Source organism: Copadichromis virginalis, linkage group LG12 (genome assembly GCF_057382275.1).
Source record: "Copadichromis virginalis isolate Kocher_CV1m ecotype Utaka linkage group LG12, C_Virginalis_male_GT1.1, whole genome shotgun sequence".
Taxonomy (NCBI): Eukaryota; Metazoa; Chordata; class Actinopteri; order Cichliformes; family Cichlidae; genus Copadichromis; species Copadichromis virginalis.
In genome coordinates, this window is record NC_140629.1 from 16,452,130 (window position 1) to 16,468,387 (window position 16,258).

Below are 16,258 nucleotides of genomic sequence, written 5' to 3' on the forward strand. Positions count from 1 at the left end.
ATTTTTATTTTAAAATACAGGAAAATCATCTTTTAAAATAAATTTGCATTAAATGACTTATCTTTTCATCAATATAAAGCTACTGTGATTTATGTTGAGGGTAGAATGTAAAGCTGTTTAAAGAGTTATTCAATTATTACTGTAAAACAGGCTTCAGTAGAGGTTTTCCCTTTGTGTTTCATTTTTAAAAAGACTACTGGAATAAGTTTGATGAAAGTGTCGTATAAAATTACTTCCTCTACAATTACAATTCAGCAAAATTCATTATGATAGATAGATAGATACACTGTAAAACCCAACAGTGCATCTTACTAAAAGAAGTAAGTTGTTCTTACTCAGTTCTGAAAAATAGTTAAAGTAACTTTCATGAAGTGTGTTAGGTAGACCCAAAAGTATACATATGTTATAATAACTTTATTGTAATAAGTACACATGATGTTTTTGTAATGTTTTAAGTACTGTTGCTTTAAACTGTTTAAGTAGTGTTAATTCATTTGTATTAGTCATCATCCACGGCCCCGCCCCCAGCGTTTGCCTGGACTTGTCGGCCATGAGACACAAGTCTCGTCAAGAGAAATTTTGCAAGAGTGGAAAGTACAAGATAAACGTTATTTTTATGTTTTTTTTGTTAATGCTTACTTCTAGCGTACATTTATCATACTGCTTTGTTTTAGTTGTACTTTGTTGTAATTTATCAGACTACTTTGTTGTAGTAGCTCGTAACTTAGCTTGCCAGCACACAATTCCCGCCTAGCGCTGTATGGAGTCTGCCTTCACAATTTAAAAAATTAACGGTTGGTGGCTTGTTTCAATCAAATAGTTGGTAAGTAGTCTAATTTTTGCAAACTGCATGCCACAAAACCTTTGGTAAAATCAGTGTTTAGGCTTTTCTGACTCTGAACTTTATCAAGTTCAAATGTAGCCTACTTTTGACACAGTGAAAATGGTAGAAGATTTATTTAGTGTTCATTTTAAGAGTTTACTGGACAAGTTCACCTTCACAAATTTAAAATATGATGCTTAGTGGCATTTTAGTCGTGAAATAATTTACCTTTTCAAAGCTGCACTGCACCAAACCTAAACGTTTCTGACTCTGTACTTTCCAAGGGTTAGCCTATTGTGTACTTCACTTATGTAAAATTGCTTTATTATTTCATAACATTTAGAGTAGTTGACCAACCTGAATTGAAAATGAACTGTAGTTACTGTTTTCAAAGCTTGTGTTATCCAGGTTGACTGTTTTTAAGTGAAGTAAAAGTCTAAAAGTAAAAACTGTTCTGCTAGCTTTCTGTCCTCATGGCTTTGTGTTATTACAGTCTGACGATTGAAGGAGCAGTAGCATGCCGAGAGATCATCCAGCACTGCACTAAAGACAGCCAGTAAAGGTGATTTTAAAACGATTTGGCATCAAAATGTGGAATTGCAAGTTGTGTAGTTTTTCTACTGCCATAAAAGTCATGTTGTTGAAGCATTATCGGCTCAACCATGGTCAGTACTCCACAATTTCACCCTTACCCTGTCTCTACAACACATGCATGTGTACATTTAGTACATTTAATTCATTAAAGATACACATGTCAAGAATGCACACTCCCACACAAAGAAAAGACGGTTCTTATCTAGATTTGAATAAATATGGATTTTGTTGCCCTGTGTGTAATTTTAAGCAGCCATTTATTGAAAGCCAAATGTTTATCCATCTGAGGGGGCATTTAAAACGAAAAGAAACTGTTCCATGTCCTTTCAAGAACTGCAATTTTAAAACCAATGTATACTCAACCTTCAATGCCCACAAATGCAGAGACCACCAAAATTCAACAAGTTACAATGAAGGCATTGTGCAAAGTGTTATAAATGTAGAACAAAAAGATGACATGCAGCTTGATTCAATAGAGTCATCAGATGACAATCAAGTGGCATCCACCAGTGAAATCAGTGGAATTGAGGGTTTAGAAGAGCAGTTGCAATACAATCTGGCTGGATTTTTCTTGAAAATGCAGACCATTCTCCATGTGTCTCAGAGAGCAACACAGGAGATTATTGAGCATATTGATCAGTTGTTTTTGTTATCAGTACCTCTGGTTAGAAAATCAGTTGTAGATATACTGAAAAAGCACAACTGTACATATACGGACAAACTGGTGGATGAGATTTGTCAGGCAGTTTCTGATAGTAATGTTTTACATAAATGTGTCACATCTGAAGGACCACTATCTACAGCAAAGAGGAGGAAATCATATTACGAAGCAAATTTTCCATATGTCAAACCTGTGGAGTATTTAATTGAATCGTCAAAGCACACTTATATGTATGTGCCTATTCTCACATCTTTGCAATTGTTGTTGAAAAAAAATGATGTGCTTGAAGAAATTAAACAAGCACCCACACAGATTCCTGGACATTTCATGTCATTTTGTGATGGATCCTACTACCAGGAAAATGTTCTACTGTCACAAGAGGGACAGAAATTGTCAATAATACTTTACGTGGATGATTTTGAAATCGCAAACCCACTTGGTACCTCAAAGAAAATACATAAAGTTTTTGCAGTTTATTGGACACTGGCAAACTTTCCAGTTAAATCTCGTTCTGCTCTACACTGCACTCAGCTTGCTCTGCTGTGCAATTCCAATGATGTACGCCAGTTTGAGTATAAGGAAATGTTGTCACCACTCTTAAATGATCTGAAAACTCTTGAAGAAGTAGGTGTCTACATTGAGACTCTTGGTGAATGTCTTAAAGGCACTGTCTACTCTGTTGTGGCAGACAACCTTGCTGCCCATGGACTTGCTGGTTTCAATGAGTTTCAGGTCTACATATTTCTGTAGGTTTTGTCATGCCACCCAAACAGAAATGCAAACTGAAAATGCTGTTACAGGGAATTATGTAATGAGAACAAAAGATGCTCATGATAATCTTGTGCAAGAGCTTCAGAATGATGACATTGAGGAAAACTATGGTGTTAAAAACCCCTGTGTTCTTTCTGACCATCTCTCTTTCTTCCATCCTGTCACAGGCTTCCCACCTGACCTCCTACACGACCTGTTTGAAGGTGTCGTTCCAGTGGAGTTGGCACATTGTTTAAAAGGTTTGATTTCTAAGAGATATTTTACCTTAGAAGACTTAAACAGAGCAATTCTGCGCTTTCCCTACCAACATTCTGACAAAGTTGATCGCCCTCATCCAATACCCTCAAATTTTGCCAGGCGAGGGACCATTGGTGGGAACGGGCATGAAAATCATGCCCTTCTTAGACTGTTGCCTCTTCTCATTGGCTCCAAAGTTCCAGAAAGAGACACTTTTTGGGAAGTGCTAATGGATTTAAAGGACGTAGTTCAGCTTGCCATGTCTCATACTTTTAGTGACGAGACCATTCAGTACATGGCCTGTAAAATATTAGATCACAGACAACTCTTTCAGGAAGTGTTTCCTAATGTTCGATTCAGGCCAAAGCATCATTACATCGAGCATTACCCACACTTAATAAAGTGCTTTGGTCCCTTAGTTCATCTTTGGACAATGAGATTTGAGGGAAAGCATAAGGTTTTCAAAAAAATAGTTCATGACACTCACAACTACAAAAATGTACTAAAAACTTTGGCAGAGAGACATCAAAGCATGATGGCATTTTATTTGTCCTCATCAACGTTTTTCAAACCACCTGTGCAAACATCCAAAATGGAGTCTTTGTACATTTCATCATTACCTGCAGATACACAATTATTTATTTCAGGTATTGCTGACAGTGACACAATATATGCAACAAAAAAGGTTACAATTAATGGCACAAACTTTGCAATTGGCATGTTTGTATGCACAGGTGCTTATGCTGCATTGCCAGAGTTCAAAGAGATTCTTAATGTACTGCTCATCAGAAACAACATTTATTTTCTCTTGAAAGACTATGACACTTATTACGTTGAGCACTTGCGTTCATATGAAGTAGCAGAGAATCAACAGAGGGGTCTCCGTCACAGTGTAAAATCTCTGTGCCAACTGTCTGACCACATGCCGCATGTTGCTTACAAGATAGCAAATGAACTCATTCTAACAACAAACCATTTCATTCCAGTGTCTGACTAAAGAAACAGAACTGAGACATCAGCTGATTCCACCAATTTCTGAACCAATGCAAAGGTAATTCATCTATTCAGTTTTTTTGTATTCACATAAATGTTTTTATATTTTTGCACAATTAATATTTTGCAAATAACTGTAAACACAAACATGTATTAAAATGCCACTATAATATGTGAAACCTGTCTGTTACAGAAATAACAAATTCAGATGGAGGCAACAGGAATATTGAAGCTAAGGGTCATCCTTGATAAGGATAACGCTGAAAAACTTATTTTGCCATCTCGTCCAAACAGTGTGCAAGCCCTCATAGATGCGATCAAATCTAGGCTAAATTTTACTTTTGACTTTCGGCTTCAGTTTCATGACCCAGATTTTGATAATGCCTTGTGTAATTTGGTTAAAATAGAAGACCTGCCAGCTATAGCATCTGTTAAAGTTGTCAGGTTAGTTGAGCTTGACCAGATTTCAACGAGCACTGATGACACAATCCTTCAGACTGATAGCACTGATACCATAGATTCACCAGAGCGTATTAGTAGATGGCCAGAAGTTTTTATTGTTCCGCCATTTTCTTATGAAGTGGAACATGTATTAAGAGAGGGTAATGCAGCATTTGATAAAAATGGGAAAGTAATTACGCTGACACGAGATCAAAAACACAACATACTTGAGACAATGGGGGAAGAAATCTACAAACTAAAAGCATACCCTAGTACAACACAAATTGGCAAGGCTGCAGAAGCTTTAGTTAGAAAACATCCCTGTCTGAAAGAGAGGAATTCTGACACTGGGTGGGAAGGGTGGAAGAATAGCCTGAGATATAAAATGGGAAACCAAAGAAAGAAGTTGGCTAAAGCTGGCATCATGGATGTTGCTGTGAATGCTGGAAAGCGCAGCAGAACAAACCCAGATGGAGCTTCACCAAGGGCCAATATTAAAAGACCTAGGAGAGGTGAGGTCAACTTCCTTCCTTCTTATCCTTCTGGAGAAACAAGGGAGTCTCTGGAAACCAGAAGACTTGAGATGGTAGAGGAGTTCAAGAAGACCTCAGCAGAAAGAGACATCCCTCTCATTCATCAGCATATGATGCCCACTTTTGCCCTCCGGCGTGAAGAGATTGTCACCACTTCTCCTCCTGTATCAGAGCTCAAGGACAGATGGCCAGCACTCTTTCATGAGACACAGGTAAGTACAACTACATATATAACATTTGCTGTTCATATAGTATGCTGTGTTTTGCTTATAATATTTTTGGAATTCTCCTCAGCTCTACTTTGAATTTCATCGGATCACCAATCAGAATCTGCCACATGTGTTTTATGCTGCACTGGATGATTATGCTCCTCAGCTGATTGGACTTTACAAAAAGAGGAAAACTGGACGGGTCGGTGAAAGGATGGAGCAGCTTTTGTTGGCATATGGAAAACAGGTATTTAAAAATACTAATTATTATTCTGCTTGCTTGGCAGTTGCCATTGCTATGTTTATATATATATATATATATATATATATATATATATATATATATATATATATATATATATATTTTTTTTTTTTTTTTTTTTTTTTTAGGACAAAAACGACATCTATGCAACTAGAACAGCAGCTCTGGCCGGCCTACCAATGTACCTCAAGGAGGATTCTTCAGAGATTTTCAAAACATGCAAGGTACTTGGGTATTACAATAATTTGCACATTTGAATTTAAAAAAGGTTGAAAGGAGTTTATAAGTCATCTGGACTTGGGTTGAAAGTTGAAGACATGAAGTTGAATGACTTATAAACTTCTTTCATCCTTGATTTGACTGGATGAATGAAAAATGAACCTTCACTGTCAATTTAAAACATGTTATGATATATAGAATTTGAAAAACTGAAGAAAGGTGCCTGACCATTTGTATTTATACTTTTAACAGAGGTATTACAGATGAATAATTGTGCACTGTGTATTATAGGAGGAAATTGAGTTCTATGAAGCCACAATTGCTCTGGTTGCTGATGTCGATGAAGAGGAGGTGCCTGGAGGAGTTCCTTTCTCACCACGCCAAGTGTTCATAGTACTTGAAGATCAGGTTGTTATGACTCATCACTCATGGACTGATGCCCTGGTGTGTTTGTTTGGGCTAATCTATGCTCTGCATCTGAGCTATCCTGAGAAGTGTACTGGCTTTTTTGAGTTCATTCAAGTAGTGTTGCTGAAGCTAGACGATGAGAGAAAGCAACTAAAACCAAAATTGCAGACACTAAAAAATGAGCTTGTGTAGATGATGTTTGTTTTTCACTGTCAGTATAGTCGTGCTTTTTCAGTTATCTGTGAATGGCTTCAATAGTTTTATTTGTTCAGGGTAATTAGCTTTCTAAAAAGCAATGTGGAGAAAGCTAAGAATAAGGAGACAATCCATATTTGACGTTTTGTTTGTGATTGAAAAAAATCTTTACATAGTGTGTAATCTTAAGCTTATTTCTAAAAACACCTTTTAGTTACATGGAAATCTTTTGGAAGATAACTGATAATTAGTCAATATGTACAGTATACTTTCAAGCTTTATTTTTTAATTGTGTGATGAGTGCCAGTTCACTTGACTCGAGGTCTGGGCAAAACTGTTGAGAAGCCACAAATACCTTTGAGAATATTTTTTGTTAGTTCAGCTGTTTTCTATAGTTGCATTGCTGTAGTGCATCTGATTTCATTATTATACTAAATGTTACTTAAAATTGTGATTGTTATGGCTCTAATTGCCTCTAGACTATTGTTTTTTATATGATGTACACCTAAATGTGTGTTTTGTATATTTAATTGATTTTCAAAATGCTACAAAAAACATTCAAAATTCCCTAAAAGCGCAAGTTTTAAAATGCCTAATTATTTGTTTGTTTGATAATGGCTTTAGCAGTCATAGGTTATGACTCAAAGTATGGTTGTATTCATTCTGTATTTTCTCTGCAGTTAAAGTTAATAAAAACTGAATGGAAAGAACAATAGCTTGGTTTTGTGTTAATAGTACTTGAACCATTTGGTGCAATCGGTTTCCCCAAATGGATTAAGTTGTTTACATACAACTATTTAAGTTAATTTAACTTAATTTGAATATGAGCATGTAACACTTTAAATAAGTTTGAATAAATACAGCATCTTAGTACAACAAATTTAATGGTTTAAGTTAAAACATACTAAAAACAATGAGTAAATAAACATAATGCATTTGAGTTACATTATCATATTTGCTTTGGGTTCTTGGGACTCTAATAAAGTACTTAAATAATCCAAAACTGTTTAAGTTATAAAACTTGAATCAATTGGTGCAATCGGTTTCCCCAAATCATTTGAGTTAACTTAACTGGTCAGGTTTTACAGTGTAGATAGATAGATAGATAGATAGATAGATAGATAGATAGATAGATAGATAGATAGATAGATAGATAGATAGATAGATAGATAGATAGATAGATAGATAGATAGATAGATAGATAGATAGATAGATAGATAGATAGATAGATAGATAAAAGGTCTCAGCTTTCCCAGCAGGGTAAGTCTTCTCTGTTGCGTTTTTCCTTGTTTTCTGAAATTGTGTTACATCTTTAACACACTGTATGTGATATTATTCTATACAAACGAACTTAACTTGACTTGGTTTGTTGCGTAGATTATCTGGCTGAGATATTACAATGGAAATCAGAGTCAGCTACAATTGATTCTGTATTATACATTCAGTATAGACGTACATATATATATACAAGAATAGCGCAGGTGACATAATCATGTTAAACCCTGTTTTTTTTTAATCTGTTGTGAGATTTTCTTGCTCATTTCCATGGCCTCGTGTGGGTTTCTAGGCTTTGATTATTGCATTGTTTTTCATTACACCATTTCTCACCCTCTTTTTGTTTCTCTAGGTACGCTAGTTTACTGCGATCATGTGTGGAACCAGCAGCATGCGCAAATCAGCTTCAGATGCCTGGAAGAATATCCTGCAAGTTCTCTTTACAAGAAGAAACACAAGAAAGCCTGCGCTCTTTGGCTGATTTACTAGTTTGCTGCGGTCTTTGTCTTTCATACTTTGTACGGCTGGCCAGCCTTTCCTCGCGCAGACTGAAGTGGTGAGACCTCCCACAGTGCTTTGATAATCATTGGCATTATTAACTAATGTCGATACTGTTTTGCCCCACGCTATGAAGGCAGATAAAAAACATCACCAAAGTTCTCACTATTCAATATGTGAATATCTCCAAAAACACAATTTATAGCAATTTTTTATGGCCCGCTGCAGTTGGTCTGCCACATTAAGATAAGTATATTCCATTGTGAAATGGCTATTATTAATTTATTCAATTTAATTGTACATGACACATTTAAGAGTACATTTTAATTAAATAATTGTGCAATTAATATTGCATTGGTTTGCAAATGGCCCCATTGCACTCGGTGACAAGAGCGCTCTGCCTCTAGGGACAATTATTTTAATACAGTTAAATGCAAAGTAAATTATCGCCATTTCACTTATTTGTGAACTAAAATCCGCCTCCTATAAACTTGTCGTGTTTGACTGAAGGGTTGCTTCATGCTACGTGTCTGTCTCATTGATACTGATTCCCACTGGGAGAGATGTGTGTTTCTGAGTCTGTAGAGCGAGCACTTCATACTCTGAACCTCTCTCCACCCACTCACACACACACATGCAGCATTTTGACAGGCCCTCATTTTTTTTTTTCACATCATGAGTAAAAATTTGGGTGTTTAAAACATTTATGACTCATTAGCAGAGAACTTATCCCTTTTAAAGCCTTTCATGTATAAATCATGTGTATTTTGATTTGAAGGGGCCGCTTCTGTGTTATTGATGAGGCGCTCGACTCTAATCAATTAGTAATTGGAGCACAGCTTTTAAATAATGCATATATTAGGCCTTGTGATGTGTTTAATGGCAGCCCCTTGCAGTGCAAATACGTCTGAAGTGCCCTAATGAGTCTTTTATGGGCCAGCCCAGGGAAAATGGCACATCTCACTCTGTGACATTACTGCACATTCGGTCTTGTTTACACTGAACTGACAAGTCAGAAAAACAATGCACAGAAGTTCTTACAAATCGTTATTGTGGTTATTATGCTCATCTCCTCGTGCCCAGTGGAAAGAGCTGGTATTCGTGTTTTTGCCTTGTCTCATCAACTTGTTTTCCCTGTGCTGACGGGCTTTAACTGATAACTTCTGTACTCCTCGTACTTGCCAGTAAGTTACCAAGTGCAGTAATCAGTATTATTTATCAGTGTAAAGACAAGCAGCGCAAAAACCAACCGTTTTGCAGTAAATTTGACAGTTTAATAGTGATACAGCATATTATTGTTGTGCGTTCCAAGTCTTTAAAAATTCCTAATGCTGTGGAAAATTTTCCCTGCAAAATAAATACCCTCCACATCACTGGTAAACCACCTGTGGGGAAGTGCACCACCTGCCTGAGGACAAAACCCTGGTGAAGGCCTTAGCTGTTTAGCCAAAGTCTATATCACCAGCCAGGTTATGCTTGTCATCCATCATTGTCAGCCTGACTGTGTTTGTGGTCTGTCAGCGATGTGTGTATGTGTGCACATGCATGGTGCACACGCATATGGGAAATCGGAGTATTGTTGGAGAGCTGTTGCTCTCCTGGCAGGGTGGGTTTTAATTGGAACACCCAGTGAGTGGTATGAGTGCTGGTGTCACACTGAAAACTCCACAGACAGACCCACACTGGTTCACTCATATGGTGAGCTACTGTCTCCTATGGGGCTGCAGATTATAAAGGCATTCACAATTTTAAATACCCATGGATCACATCCCCTGACTGAGACTGTAAGCGTATTTGTCTGCGCACGCGTGTGTGTGTCACGTATGTCAGTATTTAGGTACCTACGTCTAAATGTCTGTTTTTCTCCCTTAAGTATCTGTCAAATGTATTTTCATAGCCTTTCTGAGATGACAAGCATCCTGTTTAAACAGTGGTGCATTGTTATTTTGACTTGAGATTACAATCAGCATGCAGAGGGGTGACACTGGATGCTACGTGTGAGTCTTGTGTCAATAATGCATGCATACAAATATGTTTACCACAAAAAATGACTTGACTGTTGCGCCAGGTTTGTCTTGCGTGTGTGTGTGTGTCTGTGCGTGTGTGTGTCCACAGTGTGTGTTTGAGTACTATAAGAGTCCCTAGTGGCTATAAATGTAATTGATCTAATGTAATTCATCCTTATCTTTTTCAATCCCTTTCCCTGTCCAAATTCTTTGAGTGATAGTTTTCTTCTTTCCATCTCTTCTCTTCTAATACTTTGAGCTGTGTACTTCTGAGTCATATTTATCCACCATTATTACAATTCCCTTGCAGTGAGTCTCTTACTTTATTCTGTTTTTCGCCTGGTTTTTCTGTCTCATTTGAATTCAACTCGCACCGCACCCTCCCAACTCGCTTCCACACAATTTATATACACATGCAGCCCTGCATGCATTCGCAAACATACATGTGCACGCACACAGTTATACACAAGCTCAGCCCTCCCCCACACGAACAAGCTAACACACACACACACACTCTCGATGTTTCAGCGGGAGTGGTGCCTGACAGGAACAAGTGACAGCTCCCTAATTACCTCCTCACTGTAGACGCTGACGCTGCCTGAGACGCACTGCTCATTTTCCTCTTTCTCCTTCCTCCATCTTTCCTTCCCTCCCTCCGCTCTATCTCACCCACCCTCCTATTCCCTTTCTTCCTACCCACCTCCTGTGGTGAATTATGCATGTCCAGGATCTCCCAGTCTGCATTCACACCAGCCCTGCAGAGACCAACCACCTATATGTTCCCTTCGCCTGTCCTTCTCTTTCCTCTTCCTACACATTTCCACTCATTTATCTCCAGTGTTAGAGAGTGGAAGTGGAATATTAACACAAAACCCCCCCTTAATCGATAAATACTTTTCAGCAATGCAACTGGCTACTGTATGATGAAGGGGAAAGGCTAAGGGGACACTCTGCTCAGAATTGGCCCTCCTCTTTGCAGCCCACTGGGACAAGTTTTCCCTGAGGTGTCTAAGGGAGGAAGAAGAGGGCCTGTGGAGGCAGGCTGGGATCTCCAGAGAATGATAACATTCACACTGGAGTCCCACCACCACCACACACCTACCCACACACCCTGGGTGTCAACTCAAAGGCCCAGATTGCATTTCCAGTTGACGCCTGCTGGCCCCACAGGCATGTTTTGTTCTAATAGAAAATGGAACCTTAACCCCCCCCCCCCACCCACACACACACACACACCCTCCACCCTGGCAGTGTGATTGTCCAGTGGGAGCCAGTCCACAAACACCAATGCTATCTAATCATAAGACAGGGAATAGGAAGGAAAAGCTAGGATAAGGAGTAAGGTGGGGAGAAGAGGATATGGTAGGAGGAAGAGAAGATTTTTTAAAGAGAACCAGTTGGAATAGATGGGTGGGGGGTGCAGTGGAGGTGGGGGTAAGAGGGTTGACATAGAAAGAAAAAGAGAAGGGGCCAGGAGAGTCAGCGAGGGAGAGAGAGAGCAGAAAAGGACAGAAACAATCCTAAGAGAGAAGAGGCAGCAAGATAGCACATAGGAGTAAGAATAGAGAGAAAGCATACAAAGAGTGGGGAAGCAAAGGGGCTGTTGGTGGCATGTAGGCAGCTGATAGTGTGTCACTGACAGGCATCACTCAGGGGAGAGAGTCGCCAGAGTGCTGGTTAGATGAGCCACTGCAAACAATGCAGCACTTTGCAGTGCTGTACAAAACAAGCCTCAGCCACCATATTGTTTTAAAACAATGATGAACCGAATGTACCAACTCTGTAACCCCGACTGGATGACGTAAAACATCAAAGCCTTTTTTTCCTTATTTGGCTTTACTCATATCATGGTTTCGCTTTGTAAGAAAAAAAGTCTTCAGAAGAAGAAGAATATAGTGACGTGTCCAAGTCAAAGATGATATTACCAGAATGCAGAGGTGTGGACTCGAGTCACATGACTTGGACTCGAGTCAGACTCGAGTCATTAATTTTATGACTTTAGACTTGACTTGAAAAAATGTTCTAAGACTTGTGACTTGACTTGGACTTTTACACCAATGACTTGGGACTTGAATTGGACTTGAACCGGTTTACTTGAAAAGACTTGATATTTTACCCCAAATATAAAATTTAACATGCATATTATATAGAGATTGAAAATGTGACGTCATTCACGGGTAGAACCGCAAAGGATTCTGGGAACTCGTGGCAAGCGGTACTAGCGCACGCAGGCTTTCAATTGAAATCAGTCACACAGCGATAAAAAGAAACACAAAAATGTCAAGAAGCTGTTGTATTATTAACTGCAATAGCCGGTCGCATGACAGCCACGGGAAGCCGACGGGTAAAGAGATCGGTTGTTATCGGATTACGTCGTTGAAGAGAAATTGTTCGAGCCATGTTTCCGAAGTAACAAAGACGCGACTGGATTGCAGCCATTCAAAGATCAAATATAACGTCCCAGAACACTCCAGCTCACAGGTTAGTCTGCTCCAAGCATTTACACAAAGGTCAGTCTGCTGTTGTAGTTAATGCGTCATTTTTCTTAACATAATTGGTGATATAGGTTACAAGCAAGTCTGGCGCTGAACAGAAATTGTCGTGCTATGCTCCTTTATTTATTGTGCATAAATAGTGAATTGTCCTGACACAATATTGCGTTTCGCCTCTGTTATTATGGTACATTGACAAAAACATATACTTTTATTCACAGAATAAAACAGTTGTTTTGTATCACTAATTGTCCAGTGCGATTACAGCATACAATATTATTGTCACTGCTACATTTCTGTAAGGCGTACCAGAAATTATTTCCACTACTAATTAATTACCGTTAAGCTCAAAGGTTATATTAATAAACGGTTAACGATTGTGTATTTATGACGACGATTTGTGAGACTGGTAAACTTATGATACGTACGATGGTCTTTACTTTCTACACGGTGCATTTCAAGGTCCTGTACCCATCCGTCGGTAAACTGTACCTGGGCTTGTTGCAGTGACCGGAAGTTACTAAACTTCACGAGTGTATGCACTCACAAGAACCGTATAATTATAAATATGCATATAAATATGCTACGATGAGATAGCTGACTTCATCTAACTAGCAAATGTTGTCCAGGCTACGTTGGTGATGCAGTTTTTTTAATGTATATGATATTTTTGTCATGCGATTTTAAAGCCGGTGTTGTGCCAAAAAGTGATTTCCAGTGTTTCTGTGTATTTTTTATGTGTAATATCTTTACGTATGTTCGTAAATAGACTTCGGTGAACAGGGGATACAAAGGGGTTACATAAAGAATTAAAAAATTATCTGTTTTTTAAGTATCTTTACAACTTGTACTTACATTATAACCAATCCGGTCCTTTATCCCCACTTAAAATATTTTTACAGAACTATTGTAATATTTGCTGCCATTTCTGCTGTCCTGTTGGGCAACTTACTCTTACAAAATACATTTTTAATGTTAATGAGATTTTTTTTACTGCATAAATAAAGGTTATATAAAAGTCGCTGCCAAAAACTGATTGCGGCTTGTATCTTGCTACACGAATGTTGTTTGTGGCTCAAGATGACTTTATGTCATCCATAAGGGATGCATTTGACATATGTTTAACATATTATAGCCCAACAAGTTACTTATAGCACTTTAAATATGAGCAATCGCTTTTTGGCAAATACCGGAAATCAGTTTTTGGCAGACAATCACTTTTTGGCACAACACCGGTCCTACAACCGCATCCAAGAATAACATGCAGCTTATCTCAGAACTGTCGGTGAAAATTATTCTTGGAGCTAGGTTTAATTGAGCTGCATTTTAAAGAGGTGCAATTTCACAATTTGTGTATATTTTCTAAGTTCACTATTTTGTCATGTGTTGAGAAAAACACAGATTTAAAAATTACATGGTCTAATATTTACATTTAGCATAACTGCAACATACTTTTTTTTTTTTTTTTTTTTAAAGACTCGAAAGGACTTGAAATTCAAAATTTCAGACTTGTGACTTGACTCGGACTTTTACACCAGTGACTTGAGACTCGACTCTGACTTGCCTGACATTACTTGAGACTTGACTTGAGACTTGAGGATAAAGACTTGAGACTTACTTGAGACTTGCAAAACAATGACTTGGTCCCACCTCTGCCAGAATGTTCAGCTCTTAGAAAGCAGGTGTAGCGCTTCTGCCCCAGGATTTTATGTGGATGAACTGGATGTGCAGCCTGTTTCCTCTAAAATCAGCAGCATCCTTCAGCTTTTCTCATCACTGTGGGCTTAATATTTACATAAATGCATCAATTACTTCATACTAACACAAAAGGTTTTTAAGGTTTTTGAGATGCTGCACATGCAGCCAATAAATATTCGTTAGACTTTGGCCATTTAAAAAAAAGAAGAAGAAGAAAAATAAGTGTCACACCTGATTTACTGGTGAAGGGAAGTTTGAGAGCAATTTAGTAGTTCTGAACAACTTTTGTCGTGATCAAGAGGGATGACTGTTTTTCCTCTTTAAAAGAGTAGTTATTAACTCTGCCAAGTAGCACAACAGCACACTTAGTCCAACACCAGTGTTTGTGCTGGCTCCGATAAATGCTGTGACTCATAAATGGTGCTTTATAATTCCTACACTTGCCAGTGGAGCCTCACTTTAACCTGTTTTAGTCATAGTCGAACTAATGATTTAACAGCAAGAAGTCTGCTCCAAAAATGAAGCGCAGGGCATTTTCAAAAGCATCACAAGCTGTCCTTACAAAACGGCGCTGCTATAGAAATAAGGGAATAGATTTTTTTTCTTTTCTTTGCTCTACTGCCCTTTAAAGCAAGATGCTGATTTTTTGATTTTTTTTTTCCCGTCTTCAGAACAGATAATCAAAAAGTTTACTGTCACAAAGACCAAATGTATCTGTTTGTGGAATATAATTAATATGAACTGTGTGGATCTGGGGAGGTGGAACAGAAACAAAATCTGCTGCAGACGAACCAAGATCATTTTTTATTGAGTCATATGTCCTAATACGGCCTTCAGTAGCTTGGGTGGACAAGCATATGAAAGTAAGAAGAAATATTTTAGTTTATATGTAGAATTTTTTTAAATTATTCTAACAATCAACCAGTGGAAGAAAGTATTTCCTATTCTTTAAAACACCAAAGTGCAAACGACCTGCACTGAATACTATGAATCAAACAAATTACCTTTCTCTTTTAAATAAGTAATTAACTATCTCCAGTATTGTGAGCACCCATAATGCTGAAAATTAAGAATTCCACATCGTGACCACTGTTTTAAATATATAAATTTGCCAGTTATGTACTCTTGGATATGATCTACAATCGTGCATCCCATTTTAAAAGCTCATATAAAAATCTTATGTTACAAATTAACTGTTAATCTGTTAGATCATTTCAGTGGACTAAAGATGTGGTTATCTAATTATATTTGACTTCAGTATGGACTTGAATAGAATAGAGACGTATCAGGTGGCATGAGACAGATCTATGTTTCCCCTGAGAGATATTAAGACGCTGGAAACACTTTTTATCTGGCAACAGCAGTGTCAACAGAACAAAAAAATAAATAAAATACTGTCATTTTAGAAAACACAATCAAATACTAAAGTGATTCAGTGTTAACGGCAGGTGGAAAAAATTAATTCACGCAATCAGAATATTTAAACGAACAAGCAAATTTTGAGCTTATTTAAGTTTCAGTAATCTGAGCATCAGCATCACTGTAATTACTCAATTAAGGTAAATTACAAGTATTTAAAATTTGCATCATGTTAAACAGATGTACTTAGTTACTTTCCTCTTTTTAAAAATGCATACAAAAAAAATATTGCATTTTATTTTTGGCAACTGTCGAAATAATTCAAATTTTTGCTATTTAACATTTGAGTTAAACAAATGAAAAAAGAAAAATCAACTTCTTTTCTGGCACTGTGAATTATTCCAGAGGTACCTGAGTGACCAGCAGAGGGTCCACCACTCCTCGTTCTGCACAACGCCTGCTCCCAGATAGGAGAGCTCATTTCAGAGTGTGTTCTTAAGGGCCATCAAGGTCTTGGAGAAAGACTGCGCCGCTGCAAACGAGGGGAGAAGGACAGAGGAGAAGAAGAGGAGGGGTCAGGAAGA

The 16,258-nt window shown here is 37.9% G+C and overlaps 1 protein-coding gene across 1 annotated transcript; it reads left to right on the forward strand.

Moving 5' to 3' along the window:
- Positions 1 to 653: 653 nt before the first annotated feature.
- Positions 654 to 7,061, forward strand: LOC146696729 (uncharacterized). The gene is made up of 8 exons (XM_085474986.1): positions 654 to 823; positions 1,317 to 1,385; positions 3,017 to 3,088; positions 4,073 to 4,137; positions 4,273 to 5,265; positions 5,348 to 5,509; positions 5,653 to 5,748; positions 6,035 to 7,061. Exons 5-8 carry the CDS (start codon positions 4,288 to 4,290, stop codon positions 6,341 to 6,343), a joined length of 1,545 nt encoding a protein of 514 aa, XP_085331112.1. The 5' UTR covers positions 654 to 823; positions 1,317 to 1,385; positions 3,017 to 3,088; positions 4,073 to 4,137; positions 4,273 to 4,287; the 3' UTR covers positions 6,344 to 7,061.
- The last annotated feature ends 9,197 nt before the right edge of the window (positions 7,062 to 16,258 follow it).

Coding starts and splice junctions, on each gene's coding strand:
- LOC146696729 (XM_085474986.1), top strand. CDS start 4,288: ATGGAGGCAACAGGAATATTGAAGCTAAGGGTCATCCTTGATAAGGAT. Junction 5,266..5,347: donor CACTCTTTCATGAGACACAG/GTAAGTACAACT, acceptor AATTCTCCTCAG/CTCTACTTTGAATTTCATCG. Junction 5,749..6,034: donor AGATTTTCAAAACATGCAAG/GTACTTGGGTAT, acceptor TGTGTATTATAG/GAGGAAATTGAGTTCTATGA.